General features: G+C 44.5%; 1 protein-coding gene across 1 annotated transcript in view; it reads left to right on the plus strand.

Annotated features, from left to right (window-relative positions):
- The first annotated feature begins 439 nt into the window (after window positions 1-439).
- The window catches only part of LOC121445111 (protein FAM117B), a 51575-nt gene continuing 31544 nt past the window's right edge, over window positions 440-20470 (plus strand). Inside the window, exon 1 of the mRNA XM_041647106.1 lies at window positions 440-1329. Coding sequence (XP_041503040.1) covers window positions 714-1329 — 616 coding nt within the window. The 5' untranslated portion in view covers window positions 440-713. The remainder of the gene's footprint in view (window positions 1330-20470) is intronic.

The raw sequence follows: 20470 nt of genomic DNA on the forward strand, positions 1-20470 counted from the left end.
AGCCCTGCCTATAGGTAGATGGAATTAGGATAGAACAACAAAAAAATTGGGGCCCCCAGAGAGACGTGAATACGTGTTAACTCACAGCTGGAACTGTGGTAAGGAAATGAGTTAGGGGTGGGGGGAAAAGGCTCAGATCAGAGCCGACCATCCCAGGGGACGCCTCGGTCCCGTACAGCCCGTCCCTCTGGCCATATTCCAGCCTCGGGTCCCAGAGGCTTCCTCCAGCGGGAAGCAGGGACGCGCGTGTCCGGGCGCGCGCCTACGCGTGCACTCACGTGTATACACACACACACTCGCACGCACACACACTCGCACGCACGCACGCCCGCCCCGCCACGGCCAGCTTCCTCCGCCGCCCGCCCCCTCGGGGGCGGGGCTCTTTCTCTTTAAAGAGCCGACGCAGCCTCGGGAGCCGAGCGGCGCGCAGCCAATGAGCGAGGCCGAGCGGCTCGAGCGCGCTGACGCCGCACCAATCAGCGGCGGCGGGGGGCGGGGACACCGGAGGCGACACTATTGTTGATGAGGAGCCGCGGCGGCGGCTGCACCACCTCGTCGCTGGCCGCCGCTGCCCGCGCGCCCCCCGTCCCCGAAGTCAGGCTTCGTCAGCCGCCGGCTCAGGCCTTCCCTCGGGCCTCGCGCAGCCGGGCCCCGCAGCCCAACACCCTCCCCACGGCTCTCGCGGGCCGCTTTCTCCGGGGCGGGGGGGGACCATGTCCCAGCGGGTGAGGCGCAATGGGTCTCCCACGCCCGCGGGCGCCCTCGCGGGTGGCGCGGTCGGCCCGGCCGGGGGCCCCGGGAGCCGCCTGCAGCCCATGAGGGCGACCGTGCCGTTCCAGTTGAAGCAGCAGCAGCAACATGGCAGCCCCACGCGGGGTGGTGGCGGCGGCGGTGGCGGCGGCGGTGGCGGCGGCAACAACGGCGGCGGAGGCGCTTCAGGCCCCTCGGGTGGCGGCAGCGGCGCCGGCCTGCGCACCGCCTCGCGCAGCATCAGCCCCACGCGCGGCGGCGGCGGCAGCGGGAGCGCGGCCGCGCGCACCAGCCCCACCGTGGCCACGCAGACGGGCGCGTCCGCGACGTCCACGCGCGGTACCAGCCCCACGCGCGGCACGGCGCCTGCGGCCCGAAGCAGCCCTCCGCGACCGCAGCCGCCGCCGCCCCTGCTGGGCACCGTGTCGTCGCCCAGCTCGTCGCCCACCCACCTGTGGCCCGGCGGCGAGGTGAGTGCGGCCCCACCCCCCGCCCGCGTCCGCCACCGGAGGAGGTCCCCCGAGCAGGGCCGGCCCTCGGCGGAGAAGAGGAGCCCCAGCGCCCCGGTGTGCAAAGCAGGTACGTGGAGGGCAGGGGTCCCGCGGCGCGGAGCAGGGATTGCAGCAGGGCTCCATCGGGGCGGGGCTGGGCGTGCGGTCCGCCACCCCCGCGTCGTGCCAGCGCGGGTAACCGCGGTAGAGGTGGTGCCGCCGCTAACCTTGGGCCTGAGCCCATTTGTGGAAATCATAAACCCTGGGATCTGGCCTTGCGTCGCTCCTGCTCACACTCACTCGAGGGTGAGGCTAGGGCTGGTCTGTCACTTTTGTTTTAGTGACGTGGTTAAGGCTTGCAAATAGCCCACGAGTGCTGCTCAGTGTTTTCTGTTCCAGAAAACAGTTTCGGATCTGGAGGAATGAGTGCCACAGCAAAGGCGGATTTGGATCATTGAAGAGTTGTGGAGCTGGGAGTGGTTTTTGCATTTCATAAGACTTAATGAGTAGCAAGAAGGGAGAAGTTAAGCAAGATTGTTTTGGGGTGTGTGCATAGGTATATGTATATATACGTATGCTCACCTGCAATTACATATATATGTAAATGATAAATAGCTAGCCTGAGGGTCTGGGTGTCTTTCTGAGATAATGGTTTTATTTCTCTCGTATTGTTTGTTTGCTTTTTCCCTTTTTGAAACAGAGTCTCACTTGCCCTGGCTGGCCTGGGACTCGCTGTGGAGCCTCTGCTAGTCTTGACCAGTCGCTCAGTCTGCCTCTGCCTCCCTGCAGCTGGGATTAAAGCTGTACCGGTCATGACCGGCCCCGTCTTGTTGATTGTACCTGACAGTTTTCTTGGGGAAGATTCTGGATGGAGGCATTGGTTTCCAGTGGAGTCAGTTCAGAAAGGGTAATTCAAAGGAATATTTAAAATAATAATTGGGAGTTTCAGGAGATTAATACCCATTTCCTAACTAAGTCAGTAAGAAGAAGTGATTTAAGAAATATAGAATGTGACTCGTTCGTACTTTTTTTCATGAAAGGCTTAAAAGTTTTTATTGTATTTTATTTCGTGTGTGAGCGTGCGTGCATTTCCATGGCCTGTGAGTGGAGGTCAGAGGACAGTTTGGAGGTGTTGGGTCTTTCCTTCCATGATGTGGGGTCCAGGGCATCCGACTCTGGTTTCAGACTTGATGGCAAACACCTTTACCTGATGAGCCATTTCACCAGGCCTGTGAAGGATTTTAGATTTTAGACAATATCTCTTTAAGAAAGATTGCCTAGAAAAATGTTAGGTAGTGTTGTCTACACTACCAGAGAACAGTTCTAAACCTTTTGGGGATACAAAATGCTTCTGGGTCTTTTATTTTTGTTTTTGTTTTTGTAGATAGGCTGGCCTCACCAACTGCCTCTGTCTCCCGAAAGCTGGGATTAAAGGGGGCACTACTTTACCTAGCCACAAATTGTTTTAAAAAAAACATTGTTAAGAGGACTCTAGGTTGCAGCAGTGGGCAGGTGGTTTTCATACAGAACCTCGTTCTAGCTTTCACACTGGCCTCTCTACAGGTTGAGAACAAGTGGTGGCAGGTGAGATTTGACTCAGCTTGCACGCCACAAAGAACATGCCTTCAAATTATATCAGGGAGCTTCTAATACATAAGAGAAGGTCTGGGAAATGCATTGCACACCAAAATTACATGTATGTAGTTAATGAATCTGAACAAGATTCCTGCAGTCTGCTTTTGGGTTTCTGGAGCCAGGATAGCGCATCTTGTGTGTGCTGCTTAAGTGGGCAGTAGACGTGGAGGAAGGGGCAGGGTCCCTCAGTCTGATGACAGAGTGTGTTGCTCTTTAAAAGTGTATCCTGAGTAGAACTCAGGTCAAATAGTCAGAATGTGAAGGAGAGTGCCCCTTTATGTTGATTTCTAGGGTTCCAGGCTCCTTGTGTGCTCATTCTTACTTTCCAAAGCTCTCCGCGCTCCCCCCTCCCCAAAGAACCAAAACCCCAGAAAAACGAGTAGTTAACTCTTTAGGTGTGAGGGGTATTGCTTGTTGTTAGGTCTTTCAGTCTTCCTCAAGCACAGATGTCTGATGGCTTCTTTTTGGGATATATTCTTTTACACTCTAGTTACATCTGTTCAAAGTGGGGAGAATGTTTTCAGTTCAGCTTTTTGTAGCACAGATCCCCTTTTTGATTAGATTCCCACCAGTTTGCAGGCTTCATGAAATGTAAAAGTTTTCACTGTAGAAACGAAGGTGCTTTTTTGTGTAGGTCTGTCACCTCATGTGACTAAGGTGCTTGGGTTCATCTCCATGAGGTTGCTGGTTTCTGGGTGTCTTACGGGTGGGCAGACTGTCCCATCTGCACCAGGGCTCCAGTATTACAGAGTTCCCAAGTTGGAGACCTTGGGATCTCCAGCTGGTTGATTCTCTGGAATATCTGATCAAGAATGTCTTTCTCGCCGGGCGGTGGTGGCGCACGCCTTTAATCCCAGCACTCGGGAGGCAGAGGCAGGCGGATCTCTGTGAGTTCGAGACCAGCCTGGTCTACAAGAGCTAGTTCTAGGACAGGCTCCAAAACCACAGAGAAACCCTGTCTCCAAAAACCAAAAAAAAAAAAAAAAAAAAAAAAAGTCTTTCTCTTGACTATGATGAGGGCACCCAAGCACCCATTGATGGTAGCTATTTAAATGGCCGACTCAGAGCCTGCTGTTTTCTTAGCAAAGCGGTTTGTCTGGGTAGGGTACTTTCAGAAGGTAAGTAGGCAGCGGGGCTAATGTTGAAGTTTTTTTGTGCTTTCCCTTTTACTTGACTTTATCTAATTTAGCATAAGAACCGTCACGATAAGCTTTGGGTAGACTCCGGCTTTTGTGCCTGTGTTCAGTCACTTAACGATCACGTGGTATGGAGAAGCGAGTAACATGTTAGTGATAGCGTCCATGTTGTGTGAAATTTATTTATTTTTACATTGTATATGTGAGTTGTGTGTATACGTTGGTACATACGTGATAGGGTCACGTATGTGATGGTCCAGGTGGCATTCTGCTGGAGTCTGTCCACTTTTTCTACCCTTGGTTCCGGAGGATTGAACTCGGATCATCAGGCATGGTGATTTACCTGCTAGTAGCTTTAGTTATTTAAAAATTGTAATTATATTTTATTTTATTCTGTGTGTGTTCATCCACATGGATGCCAGGGTTCATGTTGCATTTATCTAATTCTTTATGAATAAATAGTCAGGAGTCAGATATTGGGATAAGAACCTGAATGGCTGGAGAAGTCACAGAGAAACTAACTACCTGTGACCTGTGTCTTCAGTTCCTCCATCCAAAAAAGACTGAGATCTCTCTAAGGATTACCTCCTTATTCCTGTCTCTCTGTCCTCAGTCCTCCAAAACCTTTATGGTTAATTTTGCTCAGCTAGTAGCTTCCTCCACCCTTTGATTCAAAGCAAACTTTATTGCCAGAATGCGATCAAAATATCACACAACAGGTTCATGTGTGGAGGTCAGAGGACAGCCTTCAGCCTTCGGGAACTGACTCTCTTTCCACCATGAGGATCTCCGGGATCAAACTCATGTTGTTAGGCTGGGTGGCAGGCACCTTTACCTGCTGAGCCATCTCTGTCCCCCTCTTTTTATTTTTAATTGACTAATAATTGTTTATGAGACATTTGTTTTCTATACATAGATTTTTTTTTTTTTTTTTGTAGCCTGTTCTGGAACTAGCTCCTGAATGCTGGGATTAAAGGCCTGCATCACAGTCTGTTTTGGAAATTTAAGCTTACTGTAGTAGCCGCAGAAGGTGTCTGCTGCATTATCACAGCAATGCAATCATGCCATAGTTAACTGTATGTAGTTAGGATTTAACACTGCATCCTCATTGTTATTTACATTTCTCTTGAGAATAGAGCCATGCTTGGTGTTTGCATGTGTAGGCTTTGACAAATGTTACCTTTTAATATAGGTTTATGTGTGATTTACAGTGGTGATGAAGCAGACTATTGTCACTTTCAGGCAATAGTAAAACATGGGATACACATATTTTATGCATTTATGATATGAGCTAGCATTTAAACTATTTCTAGGCTATGCAGTGTTTCTGCGAGCTTTTTCAAATTTTAGCAGTCTCCACCAAAATCCTTATGTCAATGGACTGGAGCAGTTCAGACCTGTGTTCTTCCGTGTCAGCTGTAGCCACCTATGAATCTGCCATCTGGCTGTGCCTTGTGTCCTTTGTAACAAATTGGTAATACGTGTAAATGAATTTTCTGGGTTCTGTAAACACTCCAGACTATTACTAAACCTTAGAAGGTCTTCTCGGGAACTTGTGATCTGTTGCTGTTTGGTCAGAAGTCCAGGACTTGCATCTGAAGAGGAGGGGGCAGTCTCCTGAGGTCAGGCTCTTCTTATGGCTTAAATGTTAATGTCCCCACATGCTCCTGAACTTTAGGAGGAGGGATCTAGCTGGAGGAGAGTTACCTTGAGGGGGTCATTTGTGTTGTGTCTTACCCTGATCTCCTGTATTCCATTTTCTCTGCTTGTTGGCTGCCATGATACGGAATAATGTGCTCTGTCATGCCCTCCTTGCCATAATTAGGATTGATATCTCTGAAACTGGGAGCTAAAACAAGTATTTCCTTCAGTTGTTTCTGTCAGGTATTTTTTTTTGCTACAATGATAGGAAAAGAAACTTGGACAGCCCTGAAGCTGTGGCTGGTATCTGCCCTAGCTCAGGGTAGTTAGAATCAGAATTGGACTCTTAAATTTCCAATTGGTGACCACAGAATTGGTTGGTGCTTGAAAACACCCCAGGGTGCTTGTTAAAAGTCAGTATTGCTGCCTGCACTCCTTTAATACCAGCACTCGGGAGGCAGAAGCAGGTGGATTTCTGTGAGTTCGAGGCTAGCCTAGTCTACAGAGCAAGTTCCAGGATTGACTCCATAGCTATTGAGAAACCCTGTCTTGAAAAACAAACCCGAAAAACAACAACAACAAAAGAGTCAGTGTCTGGGTCTAATTTTAGGTCTTGAAAGTCCCTCCTAGTAGTGCAGAGCCTTCAAAGACCTGGCTTGAAAACCGTGGGGGGAAAAATCAATTTAGTATTTATGTGATTTTTGTGCTGTGACTGATGTTGTTGATAACAAGATGTGTATTGTTTTGTTTTTTTGTAACAGGATTGTCTATGTATAATCCTGGCTGTCCTGGAACCCTCTGTCTGTAGACCAGGCTGGCCTTGAACTCAGAGATCCCCCTGCCTTTGCTTCCCAAGTACTGGGATTAATGGCATGAACCACTACACTGGGTTTAAACCATTTTTTTAAAAGATGTATTTTCTTTTACGTTATGTGCCTTATATGAATATGGCCATTAATTGGGGTGGGAAAGTGCCAAGAAAAGATGTAGTACATCCTTTAAAAAATGCATATTTTAAATTGTATATGTATGTGTTTAAGCATTCTTGTGTCAACGTGAAGTAGGTGCCTGGGAGGTCTGAATAGGATGTTGGCTCCTCCGGGAGCTGGAGCTACATGTGGGTTGTGAGCAGCATGGTGTTGGGTGCTGGGATCTGAATGCATCTTCTGGGAGGATAATATGTGCTTTTAATCCTGAGCCATCTTTACAGCTCCAGGAGATGCACTTCTTTGAACTGGTAGGCATACTCAAGTAGGGCATCAAAACTCCTTATTTGTGGCAAGTTTGAGGTCTGTTTTGTAGTACTTACTGAAATAACTCTGAAAATCCAGCATCTCTCTAACATTTGGAGGATAGTTGCTGATCTCACACTTTCAGGGGAATCATTTTGGCTTGTAATGTATTTTTTATAATTAAAGATGAAGCATCGTAAAATATTAGTTCTACATTTTGGCTTGTGTAATTTTCACTTAAGTTCAGTTCTGCATATTTGGTTGAACTAACTACTGTTACTGTGCAGTACAAACATATTTTAAAAAAACTAAAATCCTTTACAGACAACAGTTAAAAACAAAACAAAAACCACAGTGCTCCAGAGATTCAAATTAACCAGGCAGGACAGGAGCATGAAACATAAGTATATATGTATAATGATTGCTAGTGTTTAGAGTGAATAATTCTTCAAGCATGGGTATAGAAGTTGTCTCCGAGAAGGTGGCTTTTGATGATTGGAAAGGGAAGAACTGTACTTGGCTGTTGTCTTAGAGCAGTGACAGTACATGCCATGCTTAGTCATGTATCACTTAAAATATACAATCTAGGGGGATATTGGAGTAGGAAAAGAGTAGAAGACGTATTTCAGAATATCCCTGAGTAGAATAATATGAACTACTTCAATTTGGACTAAAATGAATCAGAATATTTTCCATAGTTAATAATACTTGTTCTGGAGCCAGACGGCCATGGTTCACATCTGCCGTTGACATTTACTGACCAGCTCTTAACTTAGGTAAGTTTACTGCTTGCAAAAAGGAATACTCCATAATACTTAACTCTAATAGAAGATTGTCGTTAGAATACAATCCTTGTAATCTGGGTGTGGTGGTGCCAGCAATCAGATCAGACTGGTCTCCATAGGGAGTTCAGGACAGCCAAGGCTACATAGTGAGACTTTGCCTCACAAACAAAAACTTACTAAAAAAAAATCTTTGTTAACTGACAATAGGATATAAGTCTTCTTAGTGTTAAGTATTTCTGTATAATCTTTGCCATCTTATCAAGGTAAATGCTAATTTATTTATATTCTTAGACTAAGGTATGGGTTCTAGTGTAGGTTTACGATGAATGAAGTAAGAATTTTGAGATGGGAGACTATGGAGGTTAGTAATTTACAAAAGTATCAAACACCTGAATTGAGATGTGGGCATGGCACCCGCGGGAATGATCAACGACCTTTTGATGTCATGTATTGGATGTGGGATTGAGAAGAGGAGTTGAGAATGGTAGTGGAATTGATTCTAATTGGTAGACAAGCAAATTTAGAGTAGAGAAACAAGCCGAAATCTTAGACATCTTTTGTGCCTTCTGAAAATCTATGTAATTTTCTATAATATGGCTAATAACACTTTTAGAACTCATGAATGAAGTTTGAAAGGGGGTTAAAAGGGGCTGGAGAGATGACCCAGAGGTTAAGAGTACCGACTGCTCTTCCAGAGGTCCTGAGTGGTGGTGACATGGTGGCCGACAGCCATCTGTAGTGAGATCTGGTGCCCTCTTCTGGCATGCAGGCATACACACAGACAGAACACTGTATACATAACAAATAAATCTTTATAAAAAAGCACTTGGGAGGCAGAGGCAGGTGGATCTCTGAGTTCGAGGCCAGCCTGGTCTACAAGAGCTAGTTCCAGGACAGGCTCCAAAGCTACAGAGAAACCCTGGCTCAAAAAACCAAAAAAAGAAAAAGAAAAGGGGGCAAGAAATTGGGACTCAACTCACCTCAATTCAGAATGCATCTGTTAAACACTTTTTGCTGTTTGTATATGGACACACCTAAAAGGATCAGTTGCTGGAGTGTATGTGATGATGGAGAAAACAAGCGTGTCAGGGTGTTTTGTTTTTGTTTGTGACAGCTTGGTGGAGATTGCAGGTGTGCCAGAGAGGAACTCTGAGAACTCAATAGGAGGAGAAATAGATTGGTACTGAGAAAGTACAAGAAAGCCTGCATTTAAGGGAGGCGGTGTTAAAGATTCGTTTAGATTCTGTGAAGAGAACAGTTAGTCTGAGTTGATAGAACAGGCTTTTGAATTGGCGTGTCTCAGTCAGTTGATGGTGGCTGAAAGTGTGCTATCAGCATGCTGGGCCACAGATCAGACCAGAGTACCGAGGGAGGGAATAGTGTTTGTTATTTTTGTTGTTACCGTGTTGTAATATCACAGCATTTTAAGAACAGGTTTATTTTTGTTTTCTTTTTCTGGTTGTATGATCCCCCCCCCCCCCCCGCTTGTTTTTTGGTTCATAGTTTGAGGGTATGATCCGTTGTGGTGGGGAAATTTTATGGTCTCAGGAGTGTGAGGAAGCTGGTCACATTGTGTAGTCAGGGAACGTAAAGATAGAAGGAAGCACAGACAGGAACACCACTGATGCTCAACCCCTTTTCTCCTTTTTATTCAGTTCAGGATCCCAGCCTATAGAATGATGCTGCTTATATTTACAGTGGGTCTCTCTACTTCAGTTAACTGGGTCTAGAAACTCCCTCATAGACATGCCCAGAGGCTTAATTTCTTGAGTGATTCTAGAGCCAAGTCGACTATGCTGTCATGAATCCACCCCATCAATCTGCCACCCAGAGATCACTTTTAAGATATAATCCCCCACCCCTCGTTTCCATAGACTCTTGGCTATCTCTTAATGTAAAACAAATTCCATCTGACTTCCAGCGTCCCCGTAGTCTTCCAAAAGACTGTCCAGAACTGTCCAGAAGAGTTAAGTGCAGAGCATCTTCTGAGATGCAGCAGACCCCTCTCTCTCTCCCTTCTCCTCCCTCTCTCCATCCATTCATCTATTTATTTATTGACTTTTCTAGACAGGGTTTCTCTTGTGTAGCCTTGGCTGTCCTGGAACTCGTTCTTCTGCCTCTCAAGTGCTGGAATTAAAGGTGTGCACCACCACTACCTGGCTCCCCACACTCATAAATCTTTAATGTCTGCAAAACCAGTAGCATGTTCATGGCACTCTGAGTTCTGCTTGAACCCCCTTGCATTAACTTTTGACCGTATTACAGACTGACTTTGGGGAAACACTTCCCTAGGCACGGTGTTGCTGGCAGCACACCTCTTCTTCAGTGGTATTCTCAGTTTAGGTACTCAAGTGAACGTCACAAGGTGGAACCATCATTAGGTAGAGTCTCCGGCAGGGCACCTTTCCTGATATCCCAGGTGGCTAGCATCATTTCTTTTTAGTGGGGCGTAAGCTCTTCAACAAGACAGCTGCTTTCAAAACTGCCTTGTCTGTAACTTTGTAGGCACACTCTTTTTCTTGCCATATTGTGTATTTTCTTATCTTTCCGCTGTGCCTGTTGCTCCCTTTCACTGTGGACCTGAATAGGGAGTAGTGACAGCTGTGGCCAAAGCCTGAATGCCACTCGGGTTCTTAGGACGTGGGCTGAGTGGAGCCAGGTGTCGGGTTCTTAGGACGTGGGCTGAGTGGAGCCAGGTGTCGGGTTCTTAGGACGTGGGCTGAGTGGAGCCAGGTGTCGGGTTCTTAGGACGTGGGCTGAGTGGAGCCAGGTGTCGGGTTCTTAGGACGTGGGCTGAGTGGAGCCAGGTGTCGGGTTCTTAGGACGTGGGCTGAGTGGAGCCAGGTGTTTTGCCGACACCCCACCTGAACGAACTCTAGCCCAAATCCTAGTAGAGTCCTCTCTCTCCTTTGAAACCTCGTGGGTCAGGCCCTCCTTGCCCATGTTTATCTGAGTATTGTCTTTCGGGTTCCCACCAGAATGGCTGATTGGGGCTTTCTGCTTAGAATTTGGAAGTCTTACGGCCCGAGGTTCTAAACTCTTCCACATTCCTAAGAGCCTGAGTCAGGTTGACCAAGGACCCTCCACAGCCACCCCCAGGCCACCCCTGTCTTTGTGTCACATTCCTGTCTTAGACAGAATCCCTGACAGACGCAGTTTAAGGGTGGGGTTGCTCTGTCTCACAGTCGAGGTACAGTCTGATATGGTGGAGCAGTGCTGGTGGCAGGAGGGTCAAGCGGATGGTGAGATGGGCCTGCTTTAAAGAAGGAGAAAGGTAAGTGCTAGCGTCACTCAGTCCACACCCATGGAATGGTGTGACCCTCAGTTGGGGTCGATCTCTTCCCACCCCAGTTAACCCAGTCTAGACCCTGTCTCATAGCGCGCTCGCTCACTGGCTTGATAACTAACAGTGGGTATTAGCCAATTAACAGTGGGTATTAGCCAATTAACAGTGGGTATTAGCCAGTTAACAGTGGGTATTAGCCAGTTAACAGAGGGTATTAACCAGCTAACAGAGGGTATTAACCAGCTAACAGAGGGTATTAACCAGCTAACAGTGGGTATTAACCAGTTAACAGTGGGCATTAACCAGTTAACAGAGGGTATTAACCAGTTAACAGAGGGTATTAACCAGTTAACAGAGGGTATTAACTAGCTAACAGTGGGTATTAACCAGCTAACAGTGGGTATTAACCAGTTAACAGGGTATTAACCAGCTAACAGAGGGTATTAACCAGCTAACAGAGGGTATTAACCAGTAAACAGAGGGTATTAACCAGTTAACAGAGGGTATTAACCAGCTAACAGTGGGTATTAACCAGCTAACAGAGGGTATTAACCAGCTAACAGAGGGTATTAACTAGCTAACAGTGGGTATTAACCAGTTAACAGGGTATTAACCAGTTAACAGAGGGTGTTAACCGTCTTATGTTGCTGTGATATCAGTGGAAGGAAGCAGGCTGACAAAGCGCTGTGCTAGGAGGGTCCATTTATTCCAGGATGAGGAAGATTTCAGCATGTTTGTTGTTTCAGTAAAACAGGGAAAAGTGCAGGTCATGGGATGATGGCCGTGAAAGATGGACAGGTGTTGGCGCTAGCACCTGGTCTGGAAGTCTCAGAAACCACTGACAACGCCTCTTTTATCTACTAAGGAGGGAAATGGGCTTGGGTGTGGTGCAAGATGACAGATAGCAATAGAAGGGAAGGAAGTTGAGAAAGGCAGCTACTTCTGTCTTTAAACTACTGGGGGAGGGGGAATACCACGCTCGTCTTAATGCTATGTTTTTAAAATTAACTTTTTAATCAGACTACTTGTAAATAATTAAAAATTACAAAAGTGGTATACTTATAATCAAATCTCTTTTATTCTCACTCCTGCAGCCCTTAGAACAGTAATTTTCAACTCTTAGCACTTTTTCTATGTTTAATATTCATATATGCATATAATGTGCTGATCAAATCTGCCTCCCATTTCCTCTTCTTGGGGCTTGTTTTTGGTACTTACTTATTGCTGCTTTAAGGTTTTTTTTCCGCCTCAGTTTTATTTATTGTAATGATTTATTCCTACAGAAAATTCAGGCTTACCAGTGGTCTTAGGGTTTTATTGCTGTGAAGAGACACCATGACCACTGCAACTCTTACAAAGAAAAACGTTTCATTGGGGCTGCCTTATATTTCAGAGGTTTAGTGCATTGTCATCATGGTGGGAAGCATGTCAGCATACAGGCAGACATGGTGCTGGAGAGAAGCTAAGAGTTCTGCATCCGGATCCACAGGCAGCAGGAGAGAGTGCTACACTTGGCTTGAGCATCTGAGACCTCAAAGCCCACCCCCAGTGACACACTTCCTCTAACAACGCCACACCTTCTTATAGTGCAACTCCCTATGAGCCTGTGGGGCCGTTTTCTCTCAAACCATCACACACCAGTAGTTGTTATTCATTGTTAATGTTTAAATCCGATTATGTAAGTACTGTTTGTATCAGATCCTTGTGGTGTGCTATAGTTGTGTTTCCTTCCTTGATAATGTTTTACGTTCCTTTTTGCTTGCTTGCTTTTGAGACAAAATTTCTCTGTAATAGCCTGGCTATCCCAGAACTCACTTTGTAGGCCAGGCTGGCCTCAAACTCACAGAGATCCACCTGCCTCTGCCTCCCAAGTGCTGGGATTAAAGGCATGAGCCACCACCACCCTGATTTTCGTTCTTTTGTTTTAGTTTTATATTCCTTGAGGTGAAAATCACTTTGTTGGTTTTTTTTTTGTCATTTTCTGTGTATTTTAACATAAATTTATTCTGAAACTTTTGATAATAGAAACTTTCAAATATTTAAAAATATATCAGGTTTGCACCTGTCTTAGTCACTGTTCTATTGTGAAGTGACATCATGACCAAGGCAACCTATAAAAGAAAGCATTTAATTTTGGGGCCTTGCTTCCAGTTCAAAGGCTTACTCCATTATCATTGTGTCAGGGAGCATGGCAGCAGGCAAGAGGTAGCTGAGAGCTGCATTTGTTCCACAAGCAGAGTCTGGCGTGGGCTTTTGAAACCTCAGCACCCACTCCCAGACACAGACTTCTTCCAACAAGGCCACACCTTGCAGTCCTCCAATACTGCCGCCTCTGATGATTCAGCATTCAAATGTATGAGCCTGTGGGGGTCATTCTTATTGAAACCACACCAGCACAGCACAGCACAGCACTCATTCTGTTCTAAGCTGACCTGCGGATCTGCTCTGTGCCATGGTTGTTACCCGGAACTTCCCTGAGAACTGTCTTTGTGTATTGTTTCCATACTCTTAAATTTTGGCCAGTACTGCAGTTACACCACTCACGGCTTATATGTTGTTAGGGATCAGACTCAGGCAAGCACTCTCTCAGTTGAGTTACCCTCCGAGCCTTCGAATACTCTTTCACATTAAAGTTTTGCTGTGCATTCATTGAGCTAAATCTCTACCTGTAGCTTATTAAAAGGTGATTTTTTTTTTTTTCGGTTTTTGAGACAGGGCTTCTCTGTAGTCCTGGAACCAGCTCTTGCAAACCAGGCTGGGCTTGAACTCACAGAGATCCGCCTGCCTCTGCCTCCTGAGTGCTAGGATTAAAGGCCTGCGCCACCACTGCCTGGCTAGAAGTGTGATATTTTTAGTTGGCCCATTTTTATTTGTGATCTTAAAGTAATATTTTTGGGTGGGAGGATAAAATGTTTTTGGAGCCCTTGCCTTCAGAGAGCTAACTGTAATTCTGCAGTTTAACTGCTTGGCAAAATGTGTCCTTCTCATTTCTTCTACCCCCTTTCTTCCTTTGCAGTTATATGACTGTGTTAACGTCTAAATAGTAAAGAATACAAGCATTTACTGATGTTTAAGTTCTAGATCATATCATAGAAATCCAGTTGACCATTGTTATAAAAAACAACTTTGTGTATTTCTGCATTTGTATAAATGTGATTGCCACATAAATTTATTACAGACTAAAGATGAAGGTGAACATTTTCATCATTTTCTACCTTCTAATTACAAAATAGGAGTTGCAGTGTAATGTTCTCATACACGCCATCGTATTCACATTTCACCCTTCTCCCAGATAACTTGCCTTCTGCTTTCATGGTGTATGTTTCCCAGTAGCACCCACAGGGTCTCAGCATTCTCTGACCTCAGACTTACTGTATGGTTAAGGATGGTCTTGAACTCCTTATGCTTCCGCCTTCTAGTGCTGGGATTGGGAGGTGTGTGTACTATGTTTATGCACTAGGAAGCCCTTTATCAACCGAGCTACACCTCCAGCCCACTCCCCACTTAAGACAGGTTCTCAAGTAGCCTAGGCTAGCCTTGAGCTTATTAGGTCGCCTTTGCTTCCCAAGTGTGTTTTTTTTTTTAATTTATTATGTATACAGTATTCTCAGTATTCTGTCTGCATGTATGCCTACAGTCCAGAAGAGGGCACGAGATCTCACTACAGATGGTTGTGAGCCACCATGTGGTTGCTGGGAATTGAACTCAGGACCTTTGGAAGAGCAGGCAGTGCTCTTAACCACTGAGCCATCTCTCCAGTTCCCCCCCACCCAAGTGTTGAGAGTACATGCCCAGCATTATTGCCTCTCTTGTGCTCCAGAGCTTTCTCCTTTCTCTCCTTTGTGCTTCTGTGTCGTGTGTGTGTGTGTTCCTTAATGCTCTCAGGCTTGGCTTATTATTTTTTTTAAACCTAGAGGTACATCATTATGTCATTCATTTTTATTACACTGGATTTTTAGTGTAAGGGCTCATAGTAATAAACGTTCCTCTTAGAAGTGTATTAGCTATATTCCAAGGGTTCTGCTAAGATGCACTTGTACTTTTCATTCGATTGTAGGAATTTTAAATTTTTTGTCCTGATTTTCTCAGTAGCCATTGGTCATTCTAAAGTGTACTGTTTAGGCTCTTGAATTAGTTTTATTCTGCTATGGTCCAATACTTGTCCATACTGGGTGTCATGGTCTAAGCTGATGAGGACCACTGAGTGATGACAGAAGACTGGGACCTTGGGTATGACAGTAACAAAGCACCTAGGACTGCCCAGGGTGGGAACACCTGGAGAACTGCCACAGAAGCGCTGCCCGTGATGCTTGAGCATTGCCGGGGCATCAGTGATGATGGTGGTCTAATAAGGTACCAGAAAAGATTTAGATTCTTTTGTATTTGTTAAAACTTACTTTGTTATCTGAGGTGTGGTCTATCTTAGAAAAGTTTCCTTGGGCTACGGAGAAGAGTGCATTCTACTTTCGTTGAGGGAGTACTACATAGTTAGGTTCATTTGATCTGTGGTGAGTTCAACTTTGAAGTTTGTTGATTTCGTTTGTTCGAATACCCAGTTGAAGACGACAGGGGTATCAAAATCATCTATAAATTACTGCATTAGTATCTGTTAGACTTTTAATGCCCATTAGTGTTTGTTATATTTAATTAGGAGCCCTAGTATCTGGCACATGTTAAATTTATATTTTTGTATTAATATACAGTGACCTTTATCTGATTAATTTTGTTTTGAAGTCTGTCTTTTCATATATAAGAATAGTTGTGTCAGTTTCTTCCACCTCCCAAGTGCTGGGATTAAAGGCGTGTGCCACCACTGCCCAGCTAGTTTTTGATCTTGTCAGGCAATCTACATGCTTTATTGATGAGTTAAGACTGTTTGCTTTTTAAGGTTCTTGGGACATAACTACTAATTTCTGTAATTGGGTCTTAGCTGGGTTCTTTTCTTTCTCCCTGATTTGCTTGTACTATGTTGGGCGTGATTATTAGTTCTCACTTGTTTATGTGTTCCTCTCTTTTCTGTGCTCTTCAAGACTGAACAGTATTCCTTCCAGGATCTCCAGCAGTACTGGCTTTCATGGTCACGAACTGCTTTAGCTTGTTCTTGTCATGAAATGTCCTTACTCCCAATTTAAAGATTCATTTATTGTATGCGTCACAGTAAATCAGAGGATAACTTGCAGGAATCTTTCTTTACTTTCATCATAGGGGTGCTAGGGTCAATCTCAGGTTGTCACGTAGGCACCTTAGCCCACCGTGAGCTTTCTCAGCAACTCCCTTCCCTTAATTTTAAAAGACACTTTGCTGGAGGTGAATTGTACAAAGTAAGCAGCCATCTGACCTCACAAGATAGTTTAGGGAATTTAAGTTCAGTTGTCTAGTTTAAAAGATATTCTTGCTGTCATAGCTTGTGTTTAGTTTCTGGAGTATCTGGAGGTAATGACTGGTGACAGCTGAGCCACAGAGAAAGAATATTGGGGGACATTTCATAGTGATTGCATGGAGGGGCAAGTAGAGTGTTGTCAGAAGTAAAATTTCTGTTGTATCTTCATATGTATGTTCACCAAGATGGTTCTGTTTTTTCTTTTGGAGAAACATTATCTATCTTAGGGTTCTCTGAGTTTGAGGCCAGCATGGTCTACAGAGTGAGTTCTAGGATAGCCAGAACTGCAGGAAAGATTGTGTCTCAGAAAATAAAGCACTGCTTACTCTAGCAGGGGTGGGAAATATTTTGTCTTTCAGAAAAAAAAAAAAAGTACTTGTGGTCTTAGGGTTTCTATTACTATGAAGGAAAACCATGACCACGGCAACTCTTAGAAGGAAAACATTTAATTGGGGTGGCTTACAGTTTCAGAGGTTTAGTCCATCATGGTGGAACTTCGTGGGGTGCAGGCAGACATGGTGCTGGAAAAGTAGCTGCGAGTTCTACATCTTGATCCTGTAGGCAGCAGAAGACTGTCCCACACTGGGCATAGCTTGAGCATATATGATCTCAAAATTTGCCCCCACAGTGACACACTTCCTCCAATAAGGCCACATCTCCTAATAGTACCCCTCCCTATGGGCCATGACCTATGGGGTTCTTCTTCTTCAAACCACCACGTCTGCCTTTCCATACCAGTTATGTCATCTGCATGGGTGGGTCTTCATCTTAGTGCCACATAGTGCAGAACTGTTCTGTTTTATTCTCAGGAAATACCTTAAGAAATACTAGCGTCGAAAAAAAACAAGAGGATAAAATTTGCTGCTGCCCAGTGTGTTTCTGGGATAAAAACAAAAGATGTCTTCCTCCTAAATTCTCCAATTTGTTGTTTTCTGGAAGCTATTCTGTTGACCAAATCAATTTGAATTATAAAAAAATTATTCCTGGAGATATTTTGGCAAAAACGGAACATAACTAAGAAAAAAGTTCTTTATATTGTTTTAGATGGAATTTTTAGGTACGTCATTGTGAAAGTATTTCCTTCAATCATCCTCCAGAAAGAAAGAAACCAACCAGCCGACCCCAAACTGGATGAACATTGCCTTTTTGGTAGTTGTAGAGAAGATAGGGTGGGTGTTGGTGGTGTCTAGCTCTGAAGCCCATGCTGGCCTTGACCTCATCATCCTCGTGACTTTCAGGTGAAGGGATCACTAGCGCACGCTGCTTGGTCTGCTTCCCTCCCTCAGTCTTTGAAATCTTTAACCTTTGAAAGCTTTATTGGGCCCCATACCAAAGCAGTGTTAAAGCAATTGCTTCGTGTGATTTTTGATTTTTTTTTTGTTTGTTTGTTTACTAAGGTGGTGGTTCTCCAGGTCTGAGGTATTTGTGTAAACTGTCAAGATGTTCAGTTGTGGTTTCTACAGTGTTTAGTTGTAAAGATTCTACAATGAAAACAATAGACATTTGAGTGTAAATAGAAAATTATATTAAGTATACATTCGTGCTCTAGAAAATATTCCCCTGCTACGACTCAGCTCGTAGATTACTAAGATGATAGGAGAACTGTTAAAAGACAGAAAGCAGCCATGAGTGATACAGCTGTGTCTGCAGTGCCTCCCAAAGGCACATGGGTGACTACATGTGCACATTGTGTGCATACACAAAAGAAATAAATATTATTTTAAAACTTAAAGGGCTAGCAAGATGATTCAGTGGGTAAAGGTGCCAGCCACCAAGCCTGGCAACCTGAGTTTGATCCCCAGGTCGCACATGGTAGGAGGAGAGAAATGACTCCTGCAAGTTTTCCTCTGACCTTCATACATGTGCTGAGGTAAGCATGCTCTCTCATGTGCACACACACAAGTAAATGCATTTAATACTTTTAAGTCCTGTAAAATTTAAACATGATTTGAAACACATGTAAGGTTGTCTATATACACTCTGTAATAGGCAGGTTCCAAACAGCAATCAAATCTAGTGAGTCTTAAGGAAGGAGAAGTACAGACTGCCTGGAAACTCAAGTGTCTTCAAAGCTGAGACTTGAAGAACTGACATGAATGAATTATTTGGGAGGTGAAGCAGAGTGTACCAAAGGGTAGAGGCAGAAAAGAACACCAAATAGATCAGAATATGGGCAGTATGATCATCCTCAGACAGGAGAAATGTACATTCCCATTTTCTGTACCACAGTGCTAACAGTACAGCCATCTACATCTGAGGCCTCTGTACAGACTTCTTTTTATTTCATCGGTGACAAAACCTTTTTCCATTCTATTCACATTGGCCAGGTGTAGTGGTCTTACCTACACTTCCAGCTTTAGGAGCAGAGGCAGTAGAATCAGGAGTGGGAGGCTAGCCTTGGCTGCATAGCAAGCTAGAGGCCAGCATGGTAATCTGTACTTATTTATGACGGCTTTCTTGCTACAAATAGCAGAGGTAGTTATAGAGACGATAAATTAATTAAAATTAAAAATATTTACTGTTGGGGACTGGAAAGATGGCTCCGTGGTTAAGAGCACTGACTGCTGTTTGAGAAGAACCAGGTTCAGTTCCCAGCACCCACATGATTGCTAACAACTGTCTGACTCTTTCACACGGACGTACGTGCAAGCAAAACATTGATAAACATGAAATAAAATAAAATACATTAATTAAAAAATATTTACTATTGAGCTGGAGAGTTGTGGCGCAGGCCTTTACAGGCAAATCTCGGTGAGTTCAAGGCCAGCCTGGCCTACAGAACTAGTTCCAGGACACAGAAAAACTCTGTCTTGGAAAACAAAACAAAAAACCCAAAACAAAAAAGCTCTACTATCATGTCCTTTCCAGGGAAGAGTTTGCTTTTTTTATTTGTTGGCTTTTCAAGACAGTTTCTCTGCTTTCCCCTGACTATCCTGGAATTCATTCTGTAGACTAGGCTAGCCTTAAACTCAGAGATCCAATTTCCTCTGCCTCCTGTGTGCTAAAATTAAAAGCGTTTGCCACTATGCCTGACTGAACTTTTAAAAATTTCAATAGGATGATATACTGTTTACAAAATTGCACACTTTTTGATGAATGTAGGTCCATGTGTTTATGTATAGTTGCATGTTTGTGTTGATGCTCATGTGCATGTGTGGAGGATAGAGGACCTTTCTCCTCTCCCATGCTCCCCATGCTCCCTGTTTACTCAGGAGATCTTGTCTTTTTCTACTTCCCATGTAGATTATATCCATGTAAGTCTGTCTTTGTTATCTAGGTTCTCTGGGGTTGTGGACTGTAGGCTGGTTTTCTTTGTTTTATATCTAAAAGTCACTTATGAGTAAGTACATATATTTGTCTTTCTGGGTCTGGGTTACCTCACTCAATATGATGTTTTCTAGATCCATCCATTTGCCTGCAAATTTCAAGATGTCATTTTTTTTTTGTGTGTGTGTTTTTTTTTTTTTCGCGTTGTAGTACTCCGTTGTGTGAATGTACCACATTTTCCTTATCCATTCTTTGGTTGAGGGGCATTTAGGTTGTTTCCAGGTTCTGGTTATGACAAACAGTGCTGCTATGAACATGGTTGAGCACATGTCCTTGTGGCATGATTGAGCATCCTTTGGATATATACCCCAAAAGTGGTATTGCTGGGTCTTGAGGAAGGTTGTTTCCTAATTTTCTGAGAAATCGCCATACTGATACCCCACATCCTCTCTAGCATAAGTTGTCATCAGTGTTTTTGACCATGCTTTTAGGTGTTAAAGTGGAATCTGAGTTGTTTTGATTTGCATTTCTCTGATGACTAAGGATGTTGAGCATTTCCTTAAGTGTCTTTCAGTCATTTTAGATTCCAGAGGACGTTTCTTCTTGATTGTGCTTAGAAACGCCATCCAGTGTGGCCTACAGCTCAGTAATCAGACTAGCCAATGAGTTAACGATCCTCCTCCCTCTGCCTCCCCAGTGGTTGGATTACAAGCTGTGCCACCATGCTTAGCATTTTTACATGGTTACCTGGGGTCCAGTTTAAGCTCTCATGCCCGTAAGGAAAGCACATTTTTCACCTGAGCTGTCTTCCTGTCCCTCAACTTTAGTTGAGTTTGGAGTGCGGTTTTTTTTTTTTTTTAAACGTAG

This window comes from Microtus oregoni, unplaced genomic scaffold (assembly GCF_018167655.1).
Source record: "Microtus oregoni isolate MIOR12 unplaced genomic scaffold, Mior012 000160F_ref0000428, whole genome shotgun sequence".
NCBI classification, from domain to species: Eukaryota; Metazoa; Chordata; class Mammalia; order Rodentia; family Cricetidae; genus Microtus; species Microtus oregoni.